Here is a 24502-nt window from a genome sequence, read left to right as displayed (position 1 = left end):
ACCATATATTTTCCTAAGTGTGTTTTCTCCAGAGTCATGTTATTACAGATCTCATTGTTGTAGAACAACCATTCCTCTCTGAGAGAACGGCTCAGTATAAATTTGAACTTACCTTCCAGGTCATCCTTGAAAATTTCTATCGTCCTGCCTTCGTCATATGGAATAACTGTAAAGTCAAACAGGGCAACGTTATCCACTAAGAGAAGATGCTTGGGGCTTGTCAAGAAAGACAGAGCCCAGGGTTGTGTCATTTCATTATATGCATAATTACAGACATTTCATTACACATACAATGAAATGTCATAACCGGTATTTTGATCTTTTTCTGTTCAGAATAGTACTAAGGTGGGTTCAGCAAAGGCATGGCAGTATGTTGCAATGATATTTGTGAGAATGGGGAGAATCTGGACAAACTGCATTCAGTTATACCTGCAGCCTCACGTTGTACTTAAGGAGAAAATTTTCCTGGTTTTAGTACAAACCTGTCACTCTCTTGTCCTTGCTGGCGTCATATGTTGTAACTGGATCACTCGTTTTTGAAGGATGACTGATGCCCTCTTTATTGACGGCCTTTACTCGGAACTGGTATGTCTGTCCTTCAGCAAGGCCCAAGACAGGGTATCTGCAGGTTTTCACAGGCTTGTCATTGCATGGGACCCAATCCTCTGACCCAGCAACACACCTGAAATGAAACACAGCCCATGGAGTTTCTTCGTGCTTTTTCCACAACATGATCATGAGCATTTTTGCTCAAAGATGATTAACGTACAGACCTTTCAATATAGTATCCCAAGATTGGACTTCCTCCATTATCACTGGGCGCTACCCAAGAAAGAATCAAGCAGTCTTTATTTACATCATGGCATTTCACGTTGAGTGGGGATCCAGGTGCACCAGCTGTTTCTGCTGCAGCATCTGTAGAAACACCAAGTGATAATAGTTAGGTTTTTTTTCTTCTGTACCAAAATTTTCATTCAGTAGCTTAATTTTAAGTATCTGAGGGCCTACATCCCAGTAATACAAGTCATATTTTCTAATACCTAAATCACTACTGAAAATAAGATTTGGACATTTTGATAACTGTATCCATGCACAAAATTGGGAGATATTTTCTTGTCTATGAGGCTGTGAATTCCTTTATGCCAAGGTATTAGGAAAGGAGCTTTTGTTCTAAGTAGGATGGAATCCTGCTTATACCTCTAACAAACACGTAAGTGGTCTGCTCTTTATATCCATCCAGAGAGGGGACACGGATAGTGTAGAATCCCTCATCTTCTTTGTAAGCACATGACACCGTCAGAGAAGCCTCCTGGTCTTGGTACTTTAGTTCCCGACATTCAGAGTTCTGCAGCAAGTTGCCTGTGAAGCATGAGAAGGGGTAAAGGAACTCCACCTGAACTGGTTGAGTCAGGACTGGCATATTTCCAAACGCAAAAAAAACCACAGAGCAAGATGAGGGATCTCTAAGACCGTCCTGATATTATTATTATGCCTCCAAGTTACAGTCATGGACTCTGATCCTACTTTGTTGCTATGCCTCTCTGATCCCTTTGTACACAAATGCAGAGCAAAAAGCATGGTCCTTGTCCCGAATAACTTGCAGTCCAAGCGAAAAGGAGTAAGAAAATGCAGCTTCAGATGAATTAAGGATTAAAAGGTAATTTTCACACCAGGTAACTGGATGCTCTGAAGTCTGCCAAATATTGTGCCAGCTCTAACTGAGGATACATGACCGCTCAGCATGCAGGGTCTTTTGTCTGAGTGGTGCTCAAAACCAAGAAAGCGGAATGGCACATACTGTGCATTTTGTGTATTTTTATCAGATCTGAGATACAAACTCTAGCCAAATTCTCCTCAAATCACTAAAACTCAATAGGCCCTGCTATTTTCACAGCTGATTCTGGCAGAAGTGCTGGAATGGCAAGAGCAGTCTTACTGTGTTGCTTCTGCTTTCCAAAACTTTAATAGCACAGAAGGATACCAGTTTGGCTAAGATCAACATCCTTGATTGCCAGCAGAAGAACACAGAATATCCAAAAGGTTTTTTTCACTAGAGAACCACTGGCTTTTCAAACGCTTGGCGCTTCCATTGTATAGAACTAAGGCTCTTAAACTATTCTTATGAGCAGAGATAAGTCATTACCTCCAAAACATTTTAGCGGTGTCATCCTTTTACAAGTGAGGAAAACATACAAATTAAATAATAACATCTGTAGCTTGAGAAGAGCTGAGAGCAGCTCAAGAATCCTGAATTCTAGTTCTCTTCTGTGAACATTAGAACACACCTGTGAATTCAAATGGTATATTCATATAGGTACGTGTATATAAACTTAGCTGTTGCATACAAACCATCTCTGAACCAGGTAATGTCTCGTTGGTGTTCAAGTAAATCAGAAGAGAAGTAACAGGAGAGGGTGAAAGGCTCCTTTTCTCTTGAAAATAAGGGTTTCAGTGGAAAAGCAAAATCTGCCTCTCTGGCCATAAGGGATCCTATGAAACAAGAGTAAAAGCCAGCATGATAGAATTCCTAGAGCCTTCCTCCTTGTAGTATTTTTATTATATATTTAGAGTGGTACCTGAGCCTTTTACTTTTCACGTGCAGTCAGGCTAATAGGAAAAGCTATAGCTCAGAAGAAAAGAATCAAATTGCTTCAGGCTATAAAAATAAAAGTAATAATAATAACAACCATTTACTCACTTCTGTATATTTCTGAATCAAATCCTGACTCCTTTCCGTAATATTCTATAAGACAAGAAGAAAACACATTTAGCAAATCTCATGCCAGTGTTTATCTTCCCCTCAAAAACATACAATGATGCTCACCAAACTATGTTTTTCCCTCAAACCAGCTCTTAATGTAAACCTTCAAAGTGTCATCATATGGTAAAACATTAATTCATTTGACAGCTGATGCCCTTCACAAACAACTGAGGATGCATCTACATAGGAAATTGTTCATATGACTATACTAGTATAAGCAATACTGCTTTAAATGCTCATGTGCACATGGTTTTTCATAGCTAAGGAAGCTTTTTTTCAGTTTGGCTTCTGTCTTTTTAAGCTGCACTAGGAAAGTTATGCTGAATAAAAGCATGCATACAGAGAGCCACAACTTTTGTTACATGGGTGTACCAATATGGTACTGGCCAAATTAGAAGCGTCACAATCTAGGATCACTTATAACTGAAATGCTTCAATTATGTCCCTATTTGGAGACAGAGCGTGACAGCTACTTATTGCTACATACAGCACGGAAAAGGAAAAAGTGTTGGTGTCATAAACATTACTGAAAGTGGAATTTGGCCAAACCCCTGGGTTTAAGCAGCATTCCCAGAGGATGGTGTGGGATTCTTGAAGACTACCAATGACAGGGACTTCAAGCTTTAACCAAAAGAAAGGATATCTGTCCTGAGACACTGAGGGAGTTCCTGGACCAAGGGAAGTGTGTCCCCTGCCAAATCCCTTGTTTCAACAGTCGTGGATTCTTTGGAGACATTGTATGTGAATGCTGGCCTGCTTCACCTGATCTAGCCTGTGAAAACTGCTGGCATCACAGCACAAAATGAAATGATTTGGAGCCGAAATCTAAGAACTGATGCACTTCACACAGGATGAAATTGAGGTACTTTCCTTTCTTATCTTTATGAGCCGCAAGAAATGCACATAAAATGATGCCTATTTTTTCAATGAATGAAGCTTGGCAGTAGCAGAGCTCACTCATAAGCAAAAGATGAGGACTGAGTGTTAATAGCTGAAGAGGAAAGAAATAGAAAGCACAAGAGGCAAAGCACAGCCTCATTCCAGGTCCTGTGAGACCCTTAGTGATGTCTTTAGGGAAAGTGAACCACGGATCCCGGAGGCCCTCCCCTGGCATCAAGGGCATTCCAGACAGCGTGGGGCCAGGAGAAGAGATGCCATCGGCCTGCCTGGGCGATGAGGAATGTTTCCAGTGGAGGCAGGATTAAGGCCTTCGTGTAGTCTCTATTTTCAGAACGTTAAATGCAAATAGCAAAAGGAAGAATCATGTTACTGGGATGGCATTAGGCAGGGTCAAGTGAGAAGGAACAGCGTGGGCCTCTCACCCCCAATCACAAGGAACAATGTTTGCAAGCTGTTTGAAATGCTGATCAGGCCTGATGAAGGGCAGTTTAATCAGGCACTTAGAGGTGAAGAGAGCAGTCCCATCTAAGGTTTTCTGTGATAGACCACAGCTCTTATTCTACCATCATGCCTGCTCTGATCCTAAAGATGCTGATGGGAATTGGGAGGAGTATGTGATTATCGCCATGGATTTTTTTTCAGACAGCTGCTTCTGCTGTATGGCAAAGGCCCAGTTCCTGAGTTCTGGACATACTATAAGAACCTTTCTAGAAGAGAAGCATTGCGCACCTGGTAAATTTTTCTGTATTTCTGCATTAGGATGAGGGCAGTTTAGGAATCCCAGAAGGCTTGCAAATGAAGGTTTTATGGGCTATTATACACGTCCCTTTAGAATTGTTAAGTGTGTGCTGCATATTTCCAGATATGCTGAATTTTGACATTGTTTAATTAGAAGATCTAAAAGATATCATAAACAATACACTTCTATTACAATTCTGGAGTCCCATTCTTCTATACGCATATGTATCCCCAAACTGTATTCAGATGTGATCAAAATATAGCATGCAAAGAATAAGGATGATAATAACATAACCCATGACAGAGCCAAGAATATATTAAAGCACTAACAATAAATATACTATCTAAACCAGAGAAAACCCCTTCTGTCTGAAAAAATAGTTCAGGCTGGCTTTGCAATTCAATCAGTCGAAGAAACCCATCTCTTCATGACCAGTAAGATGTCCAAAGCAAACCTGTTCCCTTCCTGTTACCATTGGAATTACTCCCTGGATGCTGTCAGTCCCACTGAAGCATTTAGTTGTCTACAGTTCTGTGGATCTATTCTGTTCAGGCTTTTTATGACAAAATTGTTATTTTTATATATGTGTGTGTGTGTATATATAAATATGAACAGCTAAACTATGATCCTATGAGACTGTACTGCATATTTCTTATAGCTTGATATAATTTCCCTTTTTAAGTACTGGTGGTTTACTTCCTTCACCATATGTGTGGATTTGGCTTGTGCAGTATGTGTATCTACGGAGTCTACACCAGTTATTTTAAGAACAGCACAGATCCAAAGAAGAAAATCTTGTATTTGCTCTTGGTAGTTACCGATTTGAGAGAGAAATACGGTATTCTATGCAATATTGCACTGAGAGATCCCTTTGAAAGCCACAGTGTTTGTTAACTAATTTCTTGCTTATCTTTAGAAATGCAGCAGACTCTTTCTAAGCCTGTTATGTATTTAACTGTATGGCTGTTTCACATCAGTCCAGAAGAAATAAGTACCTAAATTTAGTACAATTTCAGCACATTGGAAGGACAGCTGTGTCCGTATGGAATCTGAAAGATTTTGCCTGAGTCCAGAAGTGACTGAGGAAGAGAAGCCATTATATCAGCCATATACATATTAGTTAGTGGTAGCTAAGGATTATTTTACCCAGTTGTGCTTTCCCGTTATTAATAACTGAGAGAAATTCTCCTCTCCTATTAACAGAGTGTTCACTTCTTTCTCTGTTTTTCCAGAGTGCTTGTATGTTCCTATGATATAATGTGTAGCATTGAAAATATTTTGAAGAATCTAAAGAATTTGTAAATTTAAAACCAAAGGAACATTTCCTACTTACTCCTGACAAGCACTGTAGCAAATGAATAAGCCTCGCCGTATTGATTCTTAACTTCAACACTATATTCAGCAGAATCTTCCATGGAGCATCTGGAAAAAAAGAAAATTCTGCTCCATTTAGGTTTCAGTTATTGTTCATACTTCACCGGACAAATTCAAGGGGGTTTGTTCCCCTTTAATTCCAGAAGTTAGAAGTAGATACTTGCTTTTCGTCAAGAAGCTGCTTTTCCTTTCGATTACAAGGATTTCTTATATTTAGTGGTCAGTTTTTCTCTCTTGATATACAGAAGCAAAACATTTCAAGTAATGAACAAGCAAAAGACCTGTGAAACACTTCGTTTCGCTGAAGATATGCATCTATCTTTATCACATGTATAATTCATAGAGTTGAACTAATGTCATTCTGATTACATTGATCCATCCTAAATCACACTGGTATGTCTGCTTGTGAAGTGCTCTTGAAGTGCATAGCCTTACCCTGATTGAGAAAATTTTGGCCATGCCTAAAAAGAGCAAAACCAAATAAGGCTCTAAATTCTTTTTTTAAGATTTTTTTAAACCTCATGAACTTCCTAACAGCAAAGATTTAGTTCAGACACAACCCACTAAAGTTAAGCAGGGTCAGATTCCAGAAGAATTCTCTTTTTTTTGCTTAGCATACACAAACTGGCAGTTTCAGGAGAGCAGGTCTTACTCAACTGAAAAAACAACTCAGACGAGCACACACATTACCTGCTGATGTGCAGGGTCAGCATCCCAAACTTGTTTTTTATCTTGTATTTTCCTGCTGGGGCCAGGCGAGGATCAATACGCACTCCATTTTTATACCTAGTTGAACACAAAGGAAACATGCTGCTTAGGAAAGGACAGAGAAATTGACTGGTAAAATTAACACTTTATTTTACAATTAACCATGTCAAACACAACAGAGGCACAACAGAACAGAGGAGTAGACACAATTCCCTCTTTTACAGGTCTCTCACACCAATCCAAAACAGCCTTGCAGCTAACCTAGATCCCCTCCCATAGTCCTGCATCTGTTTCTTCCCTAGGGCTGCTTGCAGACTGCCTATGGGCGGCTTAGCATTGGCTTGTTGCTTCCTCCTCAATTTGCGCTCCCTGCTTTGCAGGTTGTGCGAGGGAGTTCGGGCAGTTGTCTCTCGCTTCTTTGTGTTCACTGGGAATCTGTGGGAGGTTCATATTCTCTTTGTTCTTGGAATAATTCAAAGAGGTTGTTCTGGAAGAACACAGGACATCAGGAGTTCTGACAGTGGCAGAGTTAGCTGCCTACGAAGTCATTAGTAATCCAAATGTTTGCATACTTCAAACCTTCCATGGGAGGAGTGGTCGATCACTTTAACAAACTGGTCAAAGTACAGTTTGCAAATTGTTTTTTGAGGTGATCTTTCATTTATTTCCATCCCTCTGTTATTAATGGTAAATGCTGCAGTCAGGCCCAGTACGTAACACTTCCTCTCCTGTGGTTTGGTAAATATGCAAAGCTGAGTAAATGAAAGAGTTGGTTTGTATTTTACAAATTGTAGCAGTGATGGCAGTTTAATGCTAAAACTTGCATAGTATCCAAGGTATCCAAGCCTTGATGGTGTGTATGTGTGCAGTGATTGGTGTTGGCAATAGATTCTGGTTTCCGAGACTTAAATCCTGAGTTTGCCTGCAGGACGGAGGACAGCACCAAGGGAAGCAGGGAAATCTACATGAATGTCAGTCCTATCCCAGAAGGAGCCCCGTAGGACTGCCCACTGCCTCCACGGCCCACTGAATGCTTAATGTCTTTACTGGTCCTAACAGTGGAACTGGAGAATTGAAAGTGTTTTCCGTGATTTCTGCAGCTCTCCCTTCCTTCCTTCTAGCAGGACACAGATGTTACTCCTCTGGTTGCTTCCTGAAACGCACACAGACTGTTAGCCACATGGGCAGCATGAGTCATTGCTATCAACTGACATACCAAGTAACCTGCGGCGGTGGGGAAGCCAGGACCGTACATGCCAGCTTCACTTCCATCCTCTCCCAGACTGCATGTACTCTGAGGGGGATCCAGAACATAGGTGGTCGCCCCGATCGCAGCTCAATGTATTCCTTCTCCATGCATGCCTTTTCTACAGCCTATGACAAGGATAAACTAAATGAAGGCAATAGAAAGGGATTATATTCTAACAACACAAAGTCTTTTACAAAGGGACGTGTGTGATAATGCTTCAATGGCAGGAGTATAAGGCCTTATTTCTAATGGTTTTGAGGTTGTCCTAACACCTGATTAGGTTTAGTATCGTCTCCAGAATGCTAGTTAGTCTTGGCAATTTTAATCCTGTTGCCATTTCTGCTACCAATAGAGATGTCTGATCTGACCTTCCTCCGAAGGGCCTTCCGGTCAGCTCTCACACGCAGCAGTCTGCAGTTCCGAATAACCTCCTTTTCCAACTTTTCCATGTCATTCCCAAACCAAACTCTCTTTTGCCCCCTCTGTTCTAGCTCTAGGATGGCAGCTTCTCTTCTTATCTTGTAATCCCTGCAACAGAGGATGATAAAAGCCAACAGAAGTTAGGATAATGCTTTTTATTTTGTTTTGGTCTTTTTTGTTGTTTTATAGCACGTATTTTTAGTTAAATCAGAACAAGTGCTAAGGACAGAAACATCAGCTTGCATGCAGTATGGGTGTGAATGTCAGGCAATTATGCCTCACAGGAACCAGCAGTGCTACCATGAAATATAATACTTTAACGGCATAAGAAGGGGATCCACTATATCACCACTTTTAATCCCAGGCGGGGAACTGGGAGAAAGATTAAAGGGAGGAGGGATGATGGTAACTACTTAGGTTGTTCAGCCATCACAGAAGGATGGACAGCAGGATGATTGCCAAGATTCTCTAGGAAAGAGGGGGAGTTCCATCTGTTACCATTAATTTATTAATCTGACGGTATTTTCCATTTATTCGTATGACACCTGGTTTCTCTTAAGCCCTTGCTTGTGAGCAGGGCACTATTACTCATTATCACAGGTACCAAGGCGATATAATTTTGTTTCCTGCATTTTAGTTGAGGTCTGGTGTTTTTCTTTTTAAAGAAAGAACCTCTTGATTGAACCTACTCTTTTTGCTTCCAGCAAAATGAGTTGGAAACTGGGACCCCTATATACAAAGGTGATGTTGCATACAATGGTTGTATTTGAGTTTTAATGATTTCTGACTTACTGTGGTATTTCGGAGGTCAAGGCAAGGGCGGCTGCTATTGATAACTCTGAAAGGCTGAAAGTCTCTTCTTCCTCGCTTCCAGAGGCAGATGCACGGAAAAAAATCCAGACAAGGTTCCATAATTTCTTAAACTCAAAATTCAACAAATCTATGAATGCTTAGTGCCGAGTGTAGGAAGTCCTGTCTGGACCTGATTTACTCGGCCTATCTCTAACTCGGTGGCTTACCTGGTTTTGAACTTTTTCTTTCTAGTTGTGGAGGTCATTTGCAAGCTCTGTTGCCTCTCCTCCTTTTGCTCCTCCTCTCTGTGGTGGAAGAAGGTTCGGGTTCCCATGCTGGGAAGTCAAAAATGAACCTCCTTGCTGGAATAGACTAAAACATAAAGCAGCTTTCAAATAAGACACAACAGAATCTCTTCAAGTTATCATTAAGTCCTTGCTTTGCATTGACATTCAAGGGCTGTGAATGAAAGTTCATATAATACTATCTTCTGGCATTCAAACTATGAAAGGGGTTTGTTTCGTGATGCTTCTGTGAAAAATGGAATCAGATGAAGAAATTAATAAGTCTTTAAAGGCAGCTGAAGCTGTAACAGAATAGTAAGTAGGCAGCATTTTGTGGGTAGATTTGTTTTCCTAGGACTGATCTTTGTTTTCCTAGGACTGATCTTATGCTCTAAATCTGGTGGATATTCTTCCAGGGAGTTCCATTAGATCAGACCCCCAATATAGCACGCAGACGAATGAGGAGCATCATGAGAAGGGAGATCAGAAGGACATGGAAGATTAGGGACAAAATAAGGTATGGAACATCAGATAGTAAGATACGGAGGAAAAATTTAGAAAATGAGCAGATTTTCAGTCTGGAAACTATATTGCAGGGGTAGCTATGATGCCAAATAGCCTGTGACCTGCCACCCAGGTTGTGATCAGGTCAGACCCTGCCTGGATGTGCCAGGGGTTAGATAAGGCAATGCTCCTGAACCAAACACACGGGCTGCTGTGCAGAAATCACTTGGTGTCTGTGGTAGTTGGAAAATGCAAGTGGATTTTCTGGAACTAACTAGTTCCAGTTGCCGTTGCCAAAACAGCACTTCTTCAGCCTGTATTCCCATCTGCATATCTAGGCTGCTGACAAGAACAGTTACAGTTCAATACTTTAAAGGGATAATGCTTTATCCAGTCCTTTGAGTCCATCCTGAGAGATCACTTGTTTCTCCTTAGGTCTTAGGAAAAGGTTCATAAAACATGGAGAAAACAGCATCCTTCAAAATGTTAGCCTTAAAGGAGTTGCTCAGTAAACAGCAGGATTTTTCCCAGAGTGACCAGAGAAGCCTTGCCCGAGAGATCCCTCTCCTACAGGTGAAACATGGGGAGCAAACATCAGCGCTCTTGGCTCCCATCCACCTCCTGCATTAGCTGCTAAAGAACTAGGCTGTTGCTGCAGCCGCTCCTCTGGGAATAAGCAGCGTGCTGCTTTTAGGCACTGACTAATGAGTGGGCATTAAACAAAAGTAAATTTTAGAAGTGTATCCCTCCTTATCTCATTCTGTCCTGCAGTTGGTTCAGAAACGTACAGCACAATCCTTAAATTGTTCAGATTTTCAAGTTCTAAGAGCTTAGGTTACTTTATAAAAACAGCTTTGGAAATGTAATTGTTGCTGAATAATATTTGTTCAAACATACTTGTAAATCTCTCCCTAGCTCATGTTCCATTATTGAAATTTTCCCTTGGCAAATTTTGCACCTGGATTTTAGTTTTACTGCTTTCTAATCCTAAAACGATAAAAAATACAAACCCCTCAGCTTTTACTAGTAGTACAATTTTCTGTTAATGTAAACAAATTTCTTAAAAAACAGTCTATGGAAAAGCACAGTTGTTGTAGTAAATGCAAAATATCCCAAAATGCAAATGCAAATACAGAATTATCACGATAATATTTCCTCAGCAGACGTTAACTTTGAAAGAAACAAAGAAATGTTGGCAAGTATAAGAAAGAGAAAATAAAACAGGCTTTTATGGAAAAAAAACTTTGTAATTTCATAGAATACTACTCTCTTCAGGACTATTTCAGCTGCAGAATGGCTACTGGGCATCAGATCTTTGTTTCCATTTTCATGAATAGTTACCAATCCAGGTTAATTTTTGCTATATAATGTTTTTTATTTTTCCCTTGAAAATTTTCAGTGCATAAAGCATCTAGTGTTTATTGTAAAGACACAGAGTTCTGATCTGCTAAAACCTACACTTTTCAATCCAAGTACATATTTTTTTCTAAACAGACCAGTAAACCAGAATAGATTCTTGTGAGAAAACATGAAGTAAAACAGTATTTTCATAAGAACAACACTGGAAAAACAGTAATGACACTTTAAAGCAGATACGATCACGAAGCACAGTCTACCTCTGAAGTGCAATTCAAATAAAGTGATCATATAAAATAACTGATGCTGCTATGAAGATCTTATAAAATCTTGCTATAAACAGTAGTTTATTTACAGATAAACCAAACTCACCCTGTGAAGACTACAGTGAGAGTGCCTGTCCTCATGAAAGGGAAAGGACAAAGGAGCATTTTCTTCTCCCTGTTGATGACACTAAGAATGACTCTCCCCAAAAGAATGTTCCCCATGTTTCAGTGCCCATCCTGGAGTCTTAAATATAGCATCCTACCATGCCATCGCAATGACAATGGGGAGACCCATGCAGGGGTTGCGCAGTTGGAGCTGTTTACTGCAATGGCAACTAATCACAAACTCTTTTTCAGATCGGGCAAATTATTGCCTTTGCCAAATGATATAAGGAAAGACAGGTGCCTCCAAAATTCAGGCATCAGAGTATTGGATTATCCTCTGCTCATTTAGGATAGAAGCTCACAAAGCATCTAAAATGAATTATGAATGTTTTAATCTCCTCCAGGAATTTCCCTTGGGTTAACATTGCCATTGCTGCATAATGGAGTGAAATCATTTACTTTGACATCTCTTTAGTGAATGCCAACTCCAGCCAAATTATGTCAGTGTATAATTAGATCAGGAGCTAACAGCAGCTTTTATGTTTTGGTTGGCTGCGACTATGATACTTTCCTTATTACAAGCAGCTGAAGGCTTGCTGCCACAATAGCGGGTGAGCTTACATATCCAGCTGCCCATGGTGGTATCTAAGAGTCTGGGGTAGGGTAAAAGAACAGAGACTACTGTTTTTCCATTTATTTGAGATAGGCTTGCAGTTTCAGCATTCAGGACAAACCCTTCCCAGCAATGTGAGAAGCGGGTGATATGTTTTTGGTGTCAGAAGGAGAAATGGAGGTTTGAAAGTAGCAAAGCTCTGAGGCTGCAATACCAGTTTGTGAGCCAGATGTTTTCCAGCTACATTTTATTAGATGAGGAGTCAGCGCATCAACAGCCACTAGAATTCTGTAAAGAGGATATGTAAGAACATAAAATTGACAAACTGGATGAAGCTGAAGGTCTGTCCAGCCCAGTATCCTGTCTCTTGAGAGTGGCCCATAGCTTTTCCTGAGCTGGACACAATGCTTTATTGTCGCTAATAGTCCTATCCCTGTTAAACTACCTAATTCCTTTTTGAACACTTTATGATTCTGGCCCCCACAAGGCCTCATGGAAATGAATTCCACTATCAAATTTGGCATGGTTTGAGTCACCCCATATCGGTAGGATCCATTTCTAAGAACCTTTGTTCGCTTCACCATCCAAATAAAACAAAGCTGAAACCCAGCAGGATCAGCACTAGAACTACGAGGACTTCTGTGTGTGAAGTTTATGTAGTGGCTGTGTTTCAGACATTCCTAAGCAAGCAATAAACAGGTACTACTGGGCAGGCACAACTGAATACGTTTTGGTATGAGCTGAGCTGTCCAAGTGAAGGAACACTTTTCTTTCATTGGTTTTGAACCATTACATGATCACTTGAATGCTTTCCTGAATTTTGTGTTATGAGAAGGAATGAGTAATTATCATTTGTTCTGCTTAGTATTAATAATTTCATTGATCTTTGTCATATCAACCCTCTGTTGTATGTTTTAAGGAGAAGAGTCTTATGCTCTCCTCATATGGATGCTGTTTCAAACCTTTGACCAATTTCGTCACCTTTTTCTTACAAAATCTCTTATAATCATGTCTCACAGCTCTCATTATCTCAGCCTGAGAAGAGAGATGATATACATGGACATTTTAAGTCCTCTGAATCAGCAAGTGTAAGGCCACTGGTTAGCACTGTGATCCAGCTGCTGTGCGAGTTCTTTCATGTAGTTCTGCTGCATCATACCTCCCCATCACTAACAGCAATACCAGTTAGGCCTATGTGATGCCAAAGCTAAGATATAAAGTCTATTTTATCAGGGACCCTAATACTTTCAGAGCTGCTCCTCAACTCTGCTTCATTCTGTCTCCAGAATTTGGAGCTTTTAATTTGTTCCTTGAGTAAGATTTTCCTCAAAGAATGTGTTAAAAAATCATCGGTGATTTTTTATAGTCTTCAAACAGGGTACCTTTCAATGCCAAAACAAGTAACGAGCAAGTAATGAGGGAGAACATGAACCTCAGTCTGCAGCAATATGTTCATCCCTGTGCAAGGATCCCTGGTGAGCTATGAGCCGGGCTGCTGGTGCGGGGCGTGGCTAAGTGACAGCTCCCAGATTTAGCTGAGAAGACAAAGAGTAATACTTCGCTATAGGGTTACAGCTGCCACCTGCTATGCTGGTATCCTTGTGACAACTGGAACTGCAATGCTCACCTGTCATCGTCGTGACATCTGCCTAGGAATAAGCACGGTCTTTCTGGCAAGGCAATTCTAGTTTTTATTATCCAGAGCTATCAAAACTGTTGTCTGGAAAAGTCAAGATAAATGAGGAACAGTCTGTTAGATACAGATGGCTTGCATGAGAAGACCTTTGAAACAGTGTTGAAATCCTGCTGTTTATCTAAAAATGTCCTTACACAGAGCGAGAATGAGATAATTAGATCCTACTGTAGCTGTTTGCTGTGAGGCATTTTGAAACAAACAAAGCTATCAATTTGATTATGAAAAGCAATGAAGCAGAAGGCAATAAGGTCAGCACATGTTGATGGGGGATGGATGAGCACTTTCCTTGCACAGCTACAATAAAGCTCAATAGCGACAACATCTCTTTCTAAGCTTTTCCAAAGAGAAATAGCTTTAGAAGGGTTGATCTTCCTGTTAAATTTAAGAGGTGACTCGTGAGACAAGAATCAATCTCCTCCTGCTTAGTATATCAAGGCCTAAAAGGTAAATACTGACTTAGCCATGATCAGAGTAGGAAATTGAGAATATCGCTGTCAATCACCTCCTTAAGACATGGCTTACAGAATCCCTCTCTTGACTGCGTTCCCTGTTCATTACAGTTGCTGCTGTTAGGGGCAGAACAGACGAGGATAGTATGGGGCAATAGCTGGGCTGTAAGCCTTTAAGATCATTCCTGCCATATGCAACTTCGAGTGTGGTCAGAGGCAGTGTAGCTTTTAAGGTGTTTAAGGTGCCTGAAGAAGAGATCGACATCCCAGCTGTGGGACACTTTGCATCTTTAGGCAACAACATACATTCTAAAAATCTGGTCCTATGCTTTCTGTGCCTCAGTTCCCCTCTCCCCTCCTGGGGCACCAAGATGATACATTTATTAAGGGCTGGACATGATCAGACCCTGTGGCAGGGGGTCTGCAGAGGGATTTGTAAAGGCTTTTAAATAGGAAATATTGTATTTTTTAGCAGCATCTTCAAATGCTCTCCTAAGGCCCCCTTCCCTTCTGCACTACACTCCTGTGCTGAGGGTTATGTTTCACAACATAAGCCAAAATGTTGACATTGTGGCATTTGATTATTCCCTGAGTAGCATCACTGGGAATGTTGTTGACACAAGATATGCAGCCCACAGGCAACTCTGAATAAGGTAATTGGCATCACTGGCTTGAAATGCAGCCTTTCCAGGGGGGTAGTTGGTGGGGCAGAATGTTATCCCTGTGGTCTCGCACTCCTTGGAAACAACACAGCCGGGCTGCTGCAACTCCTATAACTGCAGCGTTTCTGTGTGTATTGGTTTGGATGTTTATAGTTTGGACACAGAGTACATGAAACAGCTCAAACGACATTCCACAAAACCTTTGATACTGAATGGTATGAAGTAAAGCTAGCACAATGGAAATGTCCTTCCGGGTTGCTGCCCAGACCATGCACATATTCATACTTTTCATACCCTGTATGATGACATCCTTTCACCACATCTGGCATTTCGACCTTTTGGCCTCATATGACATGGCCATTGTGCTTGCTTTGTTATTGATGCTGGAGTTAGGAGCTGAACCTTTGCCTGTAAAGTTCCTAAGACTATTGCTTTAATCCTGTGTTGAATCATCAAACCCCTTTACTTCATGAGGCTACTGTTTATTTGCAAAATCACACCAAAGCAAGGGGAATTTAGCCTTTAGCCTCAGCTTCCCTGGACTGAGAAAACACCTAAGTGCACCCATGGTGAGAACAGCTGAGTTTTGCTTCTGGTCAGCCTTACTCTGTCAGTGCTCTTCGAGTGAGTACTTCCCCATCCCCTTCAAAGCCTTGCTTATTCCTATAAATGGTTTCAGTTCTCCTCTAAAACTGATGTCATTAGACAGTCACACTTTGTCACCACACCAGTGGAAATCAACAGGCTGAACTATGCTTTCCTCTTAATGAAAAATAATTGCCTCCTCTGTCCCCCGAATAAATACCATTTAGCTTGCTTTTGGTAAAGGTGCAGTGCTAAAGGAATTTGGCTCTCAGTTTACATTGGTTTTGGTTCATTCCAGCCCTGGAGGTGGGTGTGCTGGTAACAGGAGCAGAGGAGGGCTCTGCAATTGTAGACTCCTCTCTGTCATGCAAATGGAGCATGGTCCTCATCAACAGTGTCAGTGAAAGGTGGGAGGAGGCAGCTCGAGAACTCCCTAGCCTCCTCCGTAGATTACTGAGTGCATGAATTGAGATTAGTGTAAACTGAGATTGAGATCTGAACTGAGATTAGCGTAAATCCTCACATTTCTGCCTACGTGGAACGTGATCCTAGCTGCTTCGTCCCTGGGGACTTCAACGGAAGAAGAGAATGTGCGACTATTTCAGAGAAAGAAATGAGCAGCAGCTGAGAAATATGTCAGAACTGGGCCAAGACTGCATTAATCTGTTGCAGAGATGAAAAAGGCTTTATCTTTCTACAAGCATTAAAGAGCACAGCAGGATAAGGGACATGTAGTTTCACAGAACTGCTGCATCAGCAGCTATTACCACAGTTCTAATGACTGCTTTAAAGGCAAAGTCCATCTCATGGAAGTAGCCTGTTGTTTTACACAAACCATATATCCAAGGGTAGAACACAAATATGTATTTAATTCTTTTACTGTACCGTGATACATTTAATTCTTTTAGGTTGGCATACATCTGCACCTGAATTTCTTCAAAGGGTGGATATATCTTGGACCTGGATCTTTGGTGTTGGTAAAGAGTAAATACAGTTACTGTTGTGAATTTTGCTAAATTTTCAGTAAACTGAATCTGGAATTTGAACTTGAACCTTAACTCATCTTTTAAAGTAGTCCAATTCATAATAAATTTGAAGAATATGCAAGAAATAAAGGCCTATTATTTAAGTGCAAAGATACAGTATTGCAGCATACCAAGAGGTAATTATATCAGTAAAGACACCTATCTCCATGACAGAACAATGGTGGAAACAGTCTGACAACTCTGTGCCATGTTAATTCATCCAAGATTAGCTATGTTTATTTGCATTGCACTGTTTGCGGGGTAGGCTACTATTTCATGCAAGCAAACATAATCTGGATTTTAATATCATTAACTCATTCTAATAAAATTCTGTGTTTTCATCCTGATCCCACAGTACTTTTAAGTCTAAATCTTTGAACAGCATAGTGAGAGGAGTGCCGTTGTCCCGGTCTGAGATAGTGTCTTGGGACACAACATTATTCAGTTTTGTGCAGCTTAACTCCTTTGTTGCTGTTAACATTTCTGTTTCTTGAGTCTCTGGGAACTGCAGTTTATTTGTAGAATGTGAGAATGAATCTGGCAACATCCACTGCTCTGTATTGTTCTCTCCAGAGAAGCTGTTACCAGTACCGACTGAGAAAAGGAGGGTGGCTGATAGAGATGACAGCGATTCATTCTCTGGAACATAGTCTGTGTCAGCTTTCACTGAAGACCATAACAGTGGCAGTTCTGCTGTCTGTTGTGTATAGCATCCTCCTTGTTCCAGCAAAGACAGTGACAGCTGGGATACATGCACTTTACTTTCCATCCCGTCAGTCTGCAACAGCAGTTGCTGTGTTTGCCCAGGGCTCCCCTGTAAGAGAACTGACTCTCTTGTGTCACTGCTGTTCCACAATGCCAAGTTTGGCCTCTGTTCTTTGTAATTCCAACGGCTGCAGCTCTTGCCCAGCGTCTGGGTTATGAGCTTTCCACAAACAAAACTATCCGGAGAAACTTCCTTTAGCATTTGGTTTGGCTGCAAATTCTTCTGGTCAACATGGTCTGTGCCTTTGACACACACCCCATAGGTTAGGGGCAGAATTTTGCTGGATGCGGCAGTAGGAATGTTTTGCTCAGATATTTGAGGAGCGTAACCAGCAGGAGCGGCGCTTGTCAAGCAGGGTGGCTGAGTGGGCAGCCGGAATGTCGGTACATCCATCTGTTGCTGGTAGGCAGTTTCTGGTGGACGGAAAGACCATGGTGGCTCCAGTGCTCTGTCCACATGTTGGCTGATCTGTGGTAACTGCACTTCAGGGATGAGAAGTGAAGGTTTGGTTAAATGAATGGTCTTTATAATATGTTCCACTGTCAGTGTAAGAGGCTGGAACGATGAAATCCCTCTGAAGTCCTGTTGAAGTAGATAGACAAAAATTAATTAATAACAAGAAGCTGTGACTTTGAAGGTTTGCTTTAGATTCTTTAAAATTTTCTTTGGAGAAATATCAGTAAAAGCCAGTAACAACCAACAGGGATCTGCTCTGTTGACAAAAGAACTCTGTTTTTTCTTCCTGGGGAATGACCCTTCAAAGGAATACAGATGTCTCTCATTATGCATTAGGGCAACTGTGCAGTCCTAAAATATGTAAATCAAATTGCCAGTGGGTCACTTAAAAATTGGAAACCAAAATCTTAAAAAACTTCTGAAAATTTTAGAAAAAAGGGAACGTCTGAGGGTCTGTGATTTTGAAAGCTGTTCTAACATATTAGTATAGAGCCCTGCTCTCCTCTAGGGACACTATACACAGTTTATTTCCTTTAATAGAGTAACCAAGATTCTTCAAATCCGCAGGCATCTTTGCTGTCTTACTTTACAACTCCCTGTAACAAATTTTCTCTACCTGTGGCAGGATGACCAGATCTAAAATGCCAGTAGTCTGCAATGATTGCCTAGACAATGCTCTTGTCTGCTCATTCATCCTCCTCAATTAGCAATGCTGTTTAGGTGCATGCACATAGTTGCGAGCATTTTAAAGATCTGCTGCAATGGCTCAGGAGCACTTACCAAAGACATAGGCTGTGCACTGTGTTGCTTGACGTATCTATAGATCACATAGCTAATTGCAGCAAACACCAGTCCGGCACAGAATGCGAGTGCCACAAAACAGTAGAGAAGCCATGTGTTGTCTGGTTAGTGGGGAAGAGAACAAGTGGAAAACGTAGCTTCAAAGAGTTGGATTAGAAAAACTACATGGGATTAGCTAAATTATGTTATAGGTCTAGCCTCATAGGACTAGATTTTTGACTTAGGAAAGTCAGTGTTGCTTCAATATCTTAGCAAGATACAAGCTGAAAATCAGTCTTTTTTGTGTATCCAATATCCCAGCTGGACTTTTAAATGAGCAGAGTTAACAGCCTCACCTGCTAGTGTTTTAACCCAAAATACTTGAGCTTTGCTGCTTCTCTGGAGGAGATATATGTATACTGTTCCATTATATTCAGTGTCTGGGTCCAAGTTGAAAACTTCAAATTCTTTGTTGTGCTCATTCTTTGTCCACTATTTAAAATAGAGGCAAATTCTGTATTTTAGAAAGATTAATTGCATACAATTTCTCCAAAACAGATTGCAAAATTCAGCATGAAGTTTTATTTACTAATAAGGTGTTATAGGACTATAATAATTCTGTATATATGGACTTCTAAATATATAATTTGCTTTCTACTGTTACTATATTTAATTTTTGCATTCCAGTTCCTTAAGACTTGAACTAATTAAGTCATTCTCTTTTTTAGTCACCAGCGGTTTTACTTTTTGCTACTTATACAGTACCCTGAGAAACTCCAGTTTCTTTTCCAGAATTTTAAAGGAATGCTTAAAGTTCCTCATGTCTACTGAGAGCCAAAGACTCTGAGACTTTCCGTTGTACATCAGAAATCTCATCCATCATGTATAAGCTCTGAGGTCCTTCTCCATCTCACGCGAAATGTGATTCACAAAAGTCAGTGGGCTAGTGGCCTGAGGTTGTGCTTTACCTTTTGGTGTGTCCTTTGGTTGAATATCGTTAAGTGATAATCAACAGCACCAAATTTGCTAGAAATGTCCTCTACGGTTAGCTGGCGGTCATCCTCACCTCTCAGTGGAGTATAGGGGGACCGTATAAGAAACTTTATGGACCGTACATAAGGAATAGACTCCACTTCTGGTGCTCCAATAATAGCTAGAAAAGACAGAAGACTAAGTGTCAGCTGTTAAGATTAAAGCTGATACATTATCAGATCATCTTATACACATCTTATACACACACCCCAGACTCACTGTAAATTATTACCTCTGTTTATATACAGAAAAGTATTTGAGCCATATTTCACTGAGCATAGGAAAAATCAGGCAACTGGAGGTACTGTCTTCCCTCAGGGTTCTGCCACCTTTAGCCAGTGTTTGTCCCTAGAAATTCTCACTGCTTCCATGTTGCTTTGCTGTCCTGCATAGGGACATCCTCCTTCATGCGTGTGTGATGATGAGTGTGAAATCCCACCACAGCGCACTCAGTTAAATGCTACCTGAATTCCTATTCCCACCCTACATCACATTTTGTCTTTAGAGTAGTTCAGCTCTTTTGTATCTACACTTATCTTCAGTTTAACCCAATCTATAACAGCAAATTTAAAAGTAGCATTCAGTATTCCTCCAAAGCCATGTAGCTTAAAAACATCAAACTGAAAAGAATGGCTCTGGGGGATAGGATCACCTCATCGTGGGTGCTAATGCTTATGCTGCAATGAAAAGTGAATGTTTAATGATCAAAACAACTTATGGCTGTTTCATAGCTTATTCCATGCACAGATCTGAAGGCTTTTCATAATCATTGACTGCTAATGCCACCTTGAATTATTGACAAATATGCAGTGGGAAAATTTTAGTCACAGAGCCAATAAAAGAATTGCCAAAGGCTATGTTTTATGTCTACAGTAGAGCTCACTTAGGGGTTGGGAACATTAAATATCCATTGGTCTGGTTGCTTATCCTGATTTTCAGGAGTTCACATTTCATAGCTTCTATGACTTTATTACTGGCTGTCCTCAGGTTGCCCATCATGTCTCTTACTAGTTTCCTTCTGCCTCTCATCAGCCTTAATAGCAGGTCTTCCTTCAAGGACATCTGGCTTTTCCTTTTCTCCTCTAATCCCTCTTTGGTGTCAGACCTCAGGGGAGGCCCTGCCCATTTGCTCATTTGCCTCCTTGCCCAATAACAAGCCTTCTTCAGGCCTTCACTTCAAGCACAGAGTCTTGCAATACTGAGATTAGAGGAAATGCTGTCCTAAACATCAGTGAGACTTGGAATGAATTCCTAGCAACCAGGATTTAACAGATTTCAGCAGCGGTACGTACTCTCTTTTCTGGGTTCAAATCTTTCTGAGCGCACCCAGTTGGAGGAGCAGTAGTTCTGGCCAGTGGCCCTCACCCTGGCGTAGTAATGCTCTGTGATGTTTTCTGTTTCACAAGTGAGATTGCAGAAAGGCTTCGTGATACTCTGGCACTCACGCTTGTTAAGCCAGGATTTTTCTCCGTACCTTAGGACAAAAAAAGCTTTTAGTCTGTTGGTAGAACAGATGCAATACAACGCTTCTCCAGAATGATCCAAACAGGCTGTTTTGCTAACTGTTAGTAGTTCTTAAATTCATTATTGCAATTACCAAGTGGCAGGGAATGTAATGGCAAAGAAACTTCCCCTGGACTGCAGCCCTTAATCTGTTCCCATTGATGGCTTCTGCGGGGATATCGCCTTGAGGAAGTGCAGCTTATTTCAAGGCACACACAGGAGCGTCCTGCGAGTCAGCACTCTGGGGTTCTTTGCCCAGCTCTGGCACTGAATGGTTGCATACAAGTTCATGGGAGAGTTTGCAGGCTTACCAAAAGGCAACAAAGCTAGTGTGTAGCATTGGTTTGATTTCTCTTAGCTCTAGTGACTGAACCAGAGGAAGACAATTGCTATTACCTGTATTTACAGGTGAGGAAACTACAGAATAGCGAGAAGGAAGTTGCTGAAGGCAAAAAATAGCTCAGTAATGGAGTAAAGCTGGCAACCCAATATGTAAAAGTATTTGCTTAATTGAGCACCATCAACCAGTTTAAATAATCCTGTCCTTTATTGAGTTCTTGTCTAAGCAGAACCATTTCCGTAACAGTAAAACAAGCAGCAGAAACAGCAACACCTACTTTTCTTTCTCAGCCCTTCTCTCTCTGAGAACAGTGGCCCTAAGAACAACAGAACTCCAAAAAGAAGCAAACTTCACATACTGTTTATATTGGACATCAAATACAGTGCCAGGGGGAATATCTGCTTCAGTTTCCCATGTCAGGATGTTCTCAAAGTTTATAGAAGAAAATGCTGCACGTTTCAGACATGATGACCTCTCTGTAGTCACAATGCCTAGGGGAGCAAAGAAACTAGTATTAAAATGCATATTCTGGCATCTCAGCCCCCAGATGAATATGGGTCCAATGCTGCTCAGCCTTGTAGTGAACAGAAATATCAGGCATGCCAATTTCAGTTTGCTAGAGATGGGCTGCAAAGCAGAAGCTTGAACAGAACAGGAATTCAAACCGTGCACACATCACTGTATACGCCTTACAGATTGTTGACTCATCGCAAAAAAATGTAGGTCAGGAATTTTTACAGAAAGACTTCAAAAACTCAGAGTCAGAAAGAGGATCTTTGAGTTCCTTATCAGGTTTCTTTTAAAGCAGTTCAATGGCTGGAAAACTAAGAACAACAACCTGTTTTCAAAGTTAGATTCATGTTTATGAATGTCTCTGCTTTCTGCCCATGCTCAGGGAAGTAATACGCTGAGATCAGTTTCACATCACTGAGGATGTGACTGTCATGAACCTCTTGTGCTCCGTGTTTTACTGGATGGAGACTGCCTGTACAGAGCGACTCTGGACTCTGATCTGGGTGTGCCAGGGTGAAGGCAAACAACTCGCTCAGCTCCCTGCTTTCTGAGCCCTCTGCCTCTTCCCCACGGAGGATGGGTTCTGGCTTTAGTAAGCAGAAATGACAAACATGCCCCTGCTCTGAGCTGCCTCTGTAGAGCAGAATACCACCATGATCCATCTGCAGCAAACTGGCTTATGAGCAGGCATTGCAGAAGACTGTCCTAGAGACTTGGCTCTCTCCTGTCATGAGAACACACAGTGCAAAATTTTCTCAAGGCTGATTCACAAGACCTAACTTGGAGAGTAACCTTCAGACCTGATAAGCTCTGTAAATTCGAATTATAGACACATCCTCAAAGATAGATAATTTATACATTACTCAACTCTTGGTTTGCAGTATTGATAAACACCTTGAACTTGCATGGGCTTCAGCCTGCACTTGCTGAAAATGAACAGTCCCATTATGGTGTTTGTAAATGGACACTCAAAATCAATGAGCACCTCCCCCCCTTCCCTCCCCCCCCCCGAAAAAATGGTGTGATAAGCAAGTAAAAGTTTTACAGATGGGAAGACTAAGGACCAGAATAGGGGTGACTTGGGCAAGATCACATTGAGCAGTTGTGGTAGAGCAGGGACTAAACCACACCAGTTCCTGGATCCTCACTCCAAACTTTCCCTCCACCTGCCTCTGTGGAGGGGAACTGAGTGTCAGCAGTTTAAACTAGCCGTGTAGGAAGAGAATTAGGCATAAAGACATAGATCCAGTTCTGTTTTGTTGTGTATGGCATTTTGGCAGGGAAGCAATGCAGAAATGGATTGCAGTCTAGTTAAAATTTTGTCCTGACCTCCTCTGCAGTTCAATACTTGCCTCTGCTCATGCAAGGCTCAACACAGTCTACCTGAGGAGGCAGAAATGCAGCAGTCTGTATAACGTGGGTGGGTTTCCCTGTCTGGGCACCATGGAAACTGAGTCACCAATACTCTGATCATATCAGAAGCAGGATATCCATCTTCCCACATTTATCCATACTAAAACATAGTTATGCAAAGTAGTGTAATGCAAGCACAGTCAAGCGTGGGCAGGGAAAAACCAGGGTATTTCACAGTGTGACAGTCCCTCTGTTTTAGAAGTTTCTGAAGGCGCCTTCCCTACAGTATAAGATCACGGACATAAGAGCAGATGAGTGCTAAGGTTGCTTGCTGAAAAGCTGGCATTTGAAAACAGCAAGTTTATCCTTGATTCACCCAGGAGTGAGTTTGCCACATCTGGAGTAGGATTAAATGGCTTTTAGGGATACATTATTTGTTTGTACCTCTTTTAAAATCAGGGCTGTTCTTGTATTCATTTGTGTCTCTGCTTAAGACACAGGGGGACTGATCCAAAGCCCCCTGAAGGCAGTGAATATCCTTTACTCCTGTAGGATTTGTATTGTAACACATCAGTGGCAAACACTTTGAAGTGAAGGAATCTTTTCTTCTCCCTACTAATCCTTAAAGCACTGAGCACACCAATAGTACTTTGAAAGTTTTAAAAGGAGAGAGCAACACAGAAGAGAGCTTTTGAACAACCTCAGACAACAGCTCATTCTTTACGTCTTTTTTCAGTAAACATGATTGAACTACCTCCCATACTACAGGATCAAGCAGAAACAACCACTATAAGTGATAGGAAAGAAGTCAGGACTTACCGACCACTGAAAATACAGCGAAGACGATCAGAAATTGCTTCATGAATGACTATGCAAGCTGGGCTGGGAGAGCAGACAGTTGATTCTGTGTGCAGGTGAATCACCTTTTACAAGAGCTAAGTTCTTGTTTGTGAGGCCAGGTTGGATTTGTTGCCCAGTAACAGGCTGCAGAGCTACTGTCCCACCTGCATTTGGATCTGAAATCATCAGGTAAAGATCTGTGCGCATGTGTAAGAGAGAATGTAAGAGTGACAACAGGAGCACCTCTCCCTGTCTCAGTGTGCACACCTAACTGTACAAAGGTGCATGAGCCAGAAGCTTAGAAAATCCACAGCTTTTGAAAGAGAGCCAAATAGCATTTTGCTGATAGCGAGCTTCCTGCCTGAAAGCCCTCACTGAGGTTTCTCAGTTTTGGGGCTTGCTTTTCTGGTCAGGTAACTTTGACTTGTTAA

The 24502-nt window shown here is 41.3% G+C and overlaps 2 protein-coding genes across 2 annotated transcripts in view; both read right to left on the bottom strand.

Annotated features, from left to right (window-relative positions):
- MYOM3 (myomesin 3) overlaps nucleotides 1-11503 on the bottom strand; it is a 28267-nt gene extending 16764 nt beyond the window's left edge. Inside the window, exons 1-13 of the mRNA XM_009332139.1 lie at nucleotides 11460-11503; nucleotides 9171-9305; nucleotides 8944-9018; nucleotides 8100-8259; nucleotides 7699-7856; nucleotides 6465-6560; nucleotides 5734-5822; nucleotides 2699-2743; nucleotides 2350-2490; nucleotides 1198-1359; nucleotides 774-915; nucleotides 483-682; nucleotides 113-166 (exon numbers count right to left, since the gene is read on the bottom strand). Coding sequence (XP_009330414.1) covers nucleotides 113-166; nucleotides 483-682; nucleotides 774-915; nucleotides 1198-1359; nucleotides 2350-2490; nucleotides 2699-2743; nucleotides 5734-5822; nucleotides 6465-6560; nucleotides 7699-7856; nucleotides 8100-8259; nucleotides 8944-9018; nucleotides 9171-9277 — 1429 coding nt within the window. The 5' untranslated portion in view covers nucleotides 9278-9305; nucleotides 11460-11503. The remainder of the gene's footprint in view (nucleotides 1-112; nucleotides 167-482; nucleotides 683-773; nucleotides 916-1197; nucleotides 1360-2349; nucleotides 2491-2698; nucleotides 2744-5733; nucleotides 5823-6464; nucleotides 6561-7698; nucleotides 7857-8099; nucleotides 8260-8943; nucleotides 9019-9170; nucleotides 9306-11459) is intronic.
- A 5304-nt stretch (nucleotides 11504-16807) lies between these two features.
- IL22RA1 (interleukin 22 receptor, alpha 1) lies at nucleotides 16808-24247 on the bottom strand. The gene is made up of 7 exons (XM_009332189.1): nucleotides 24051-24247; nucleotides 21724-21856; nucleotides 20815-20996; nucleotides 19459-19643; nucleotides 18847-18982; nucleotides 18491-18612; nucleotides 16808-17836 (listed from the first exon to the last, which is right to left on the bottom strand). Exons 1-7 carry the CDS (start codon nucleotides 24091-24093, stop codon nucleotides 16808-16810), a joined length of 1830 nt encoding a protein of 609 aa, XP_009330464.1. The 5' UTR covers nucleotides 24094-24247.
- Between the last annotated feature and the right edge of the window lie 255 nt (nucleotides 24248-24502).

Source organism: Pygoscelis adeliae, unplaced genomic scaffold (assembly GCF_000699105.1).
Source record: "Pygoscelis adeliae isolate BGI_AS28 unplaced genomic scaffold, ASM69910v1 Scaffold359, whole genome shotgun sequence".
NCBI lineage: Eukaryota > Metazoa > Chordata > Aves > Sphenisciformes > Spheniscidae > Pygoscelis > Pygoscelis adeliae.
Note: the sequence above shows the minus strand (reverse complement) of the source record. Positions and strands in the feature narration are given on the sequence as shown.

Excerpts from the sequence above, each read along its gene's own strand:
- IL22RA1 (XM_009332189.1), bottom strand. The coding sequence starts at position 24,093 with ATGAAGCAATTTCTGATCGTCTTCGCTGTATTTTCAGTGGTCG. Across the intron at positions 18,983-19,458 it reads ACCAAAGGACACACCAAAAG|TGGACAAAGAATGAGCACAA; the intron begins GTAAAGCACAAC and ends TATTTTAAATAG. Across the intron at positions 18,613-18,846 it reads TTGGGTTAAAACACTAGCAG|ACAACACATGGCTTCTCTAC; the intron begins GTGAGGCTGTTA and ends CCCACTAACCAG.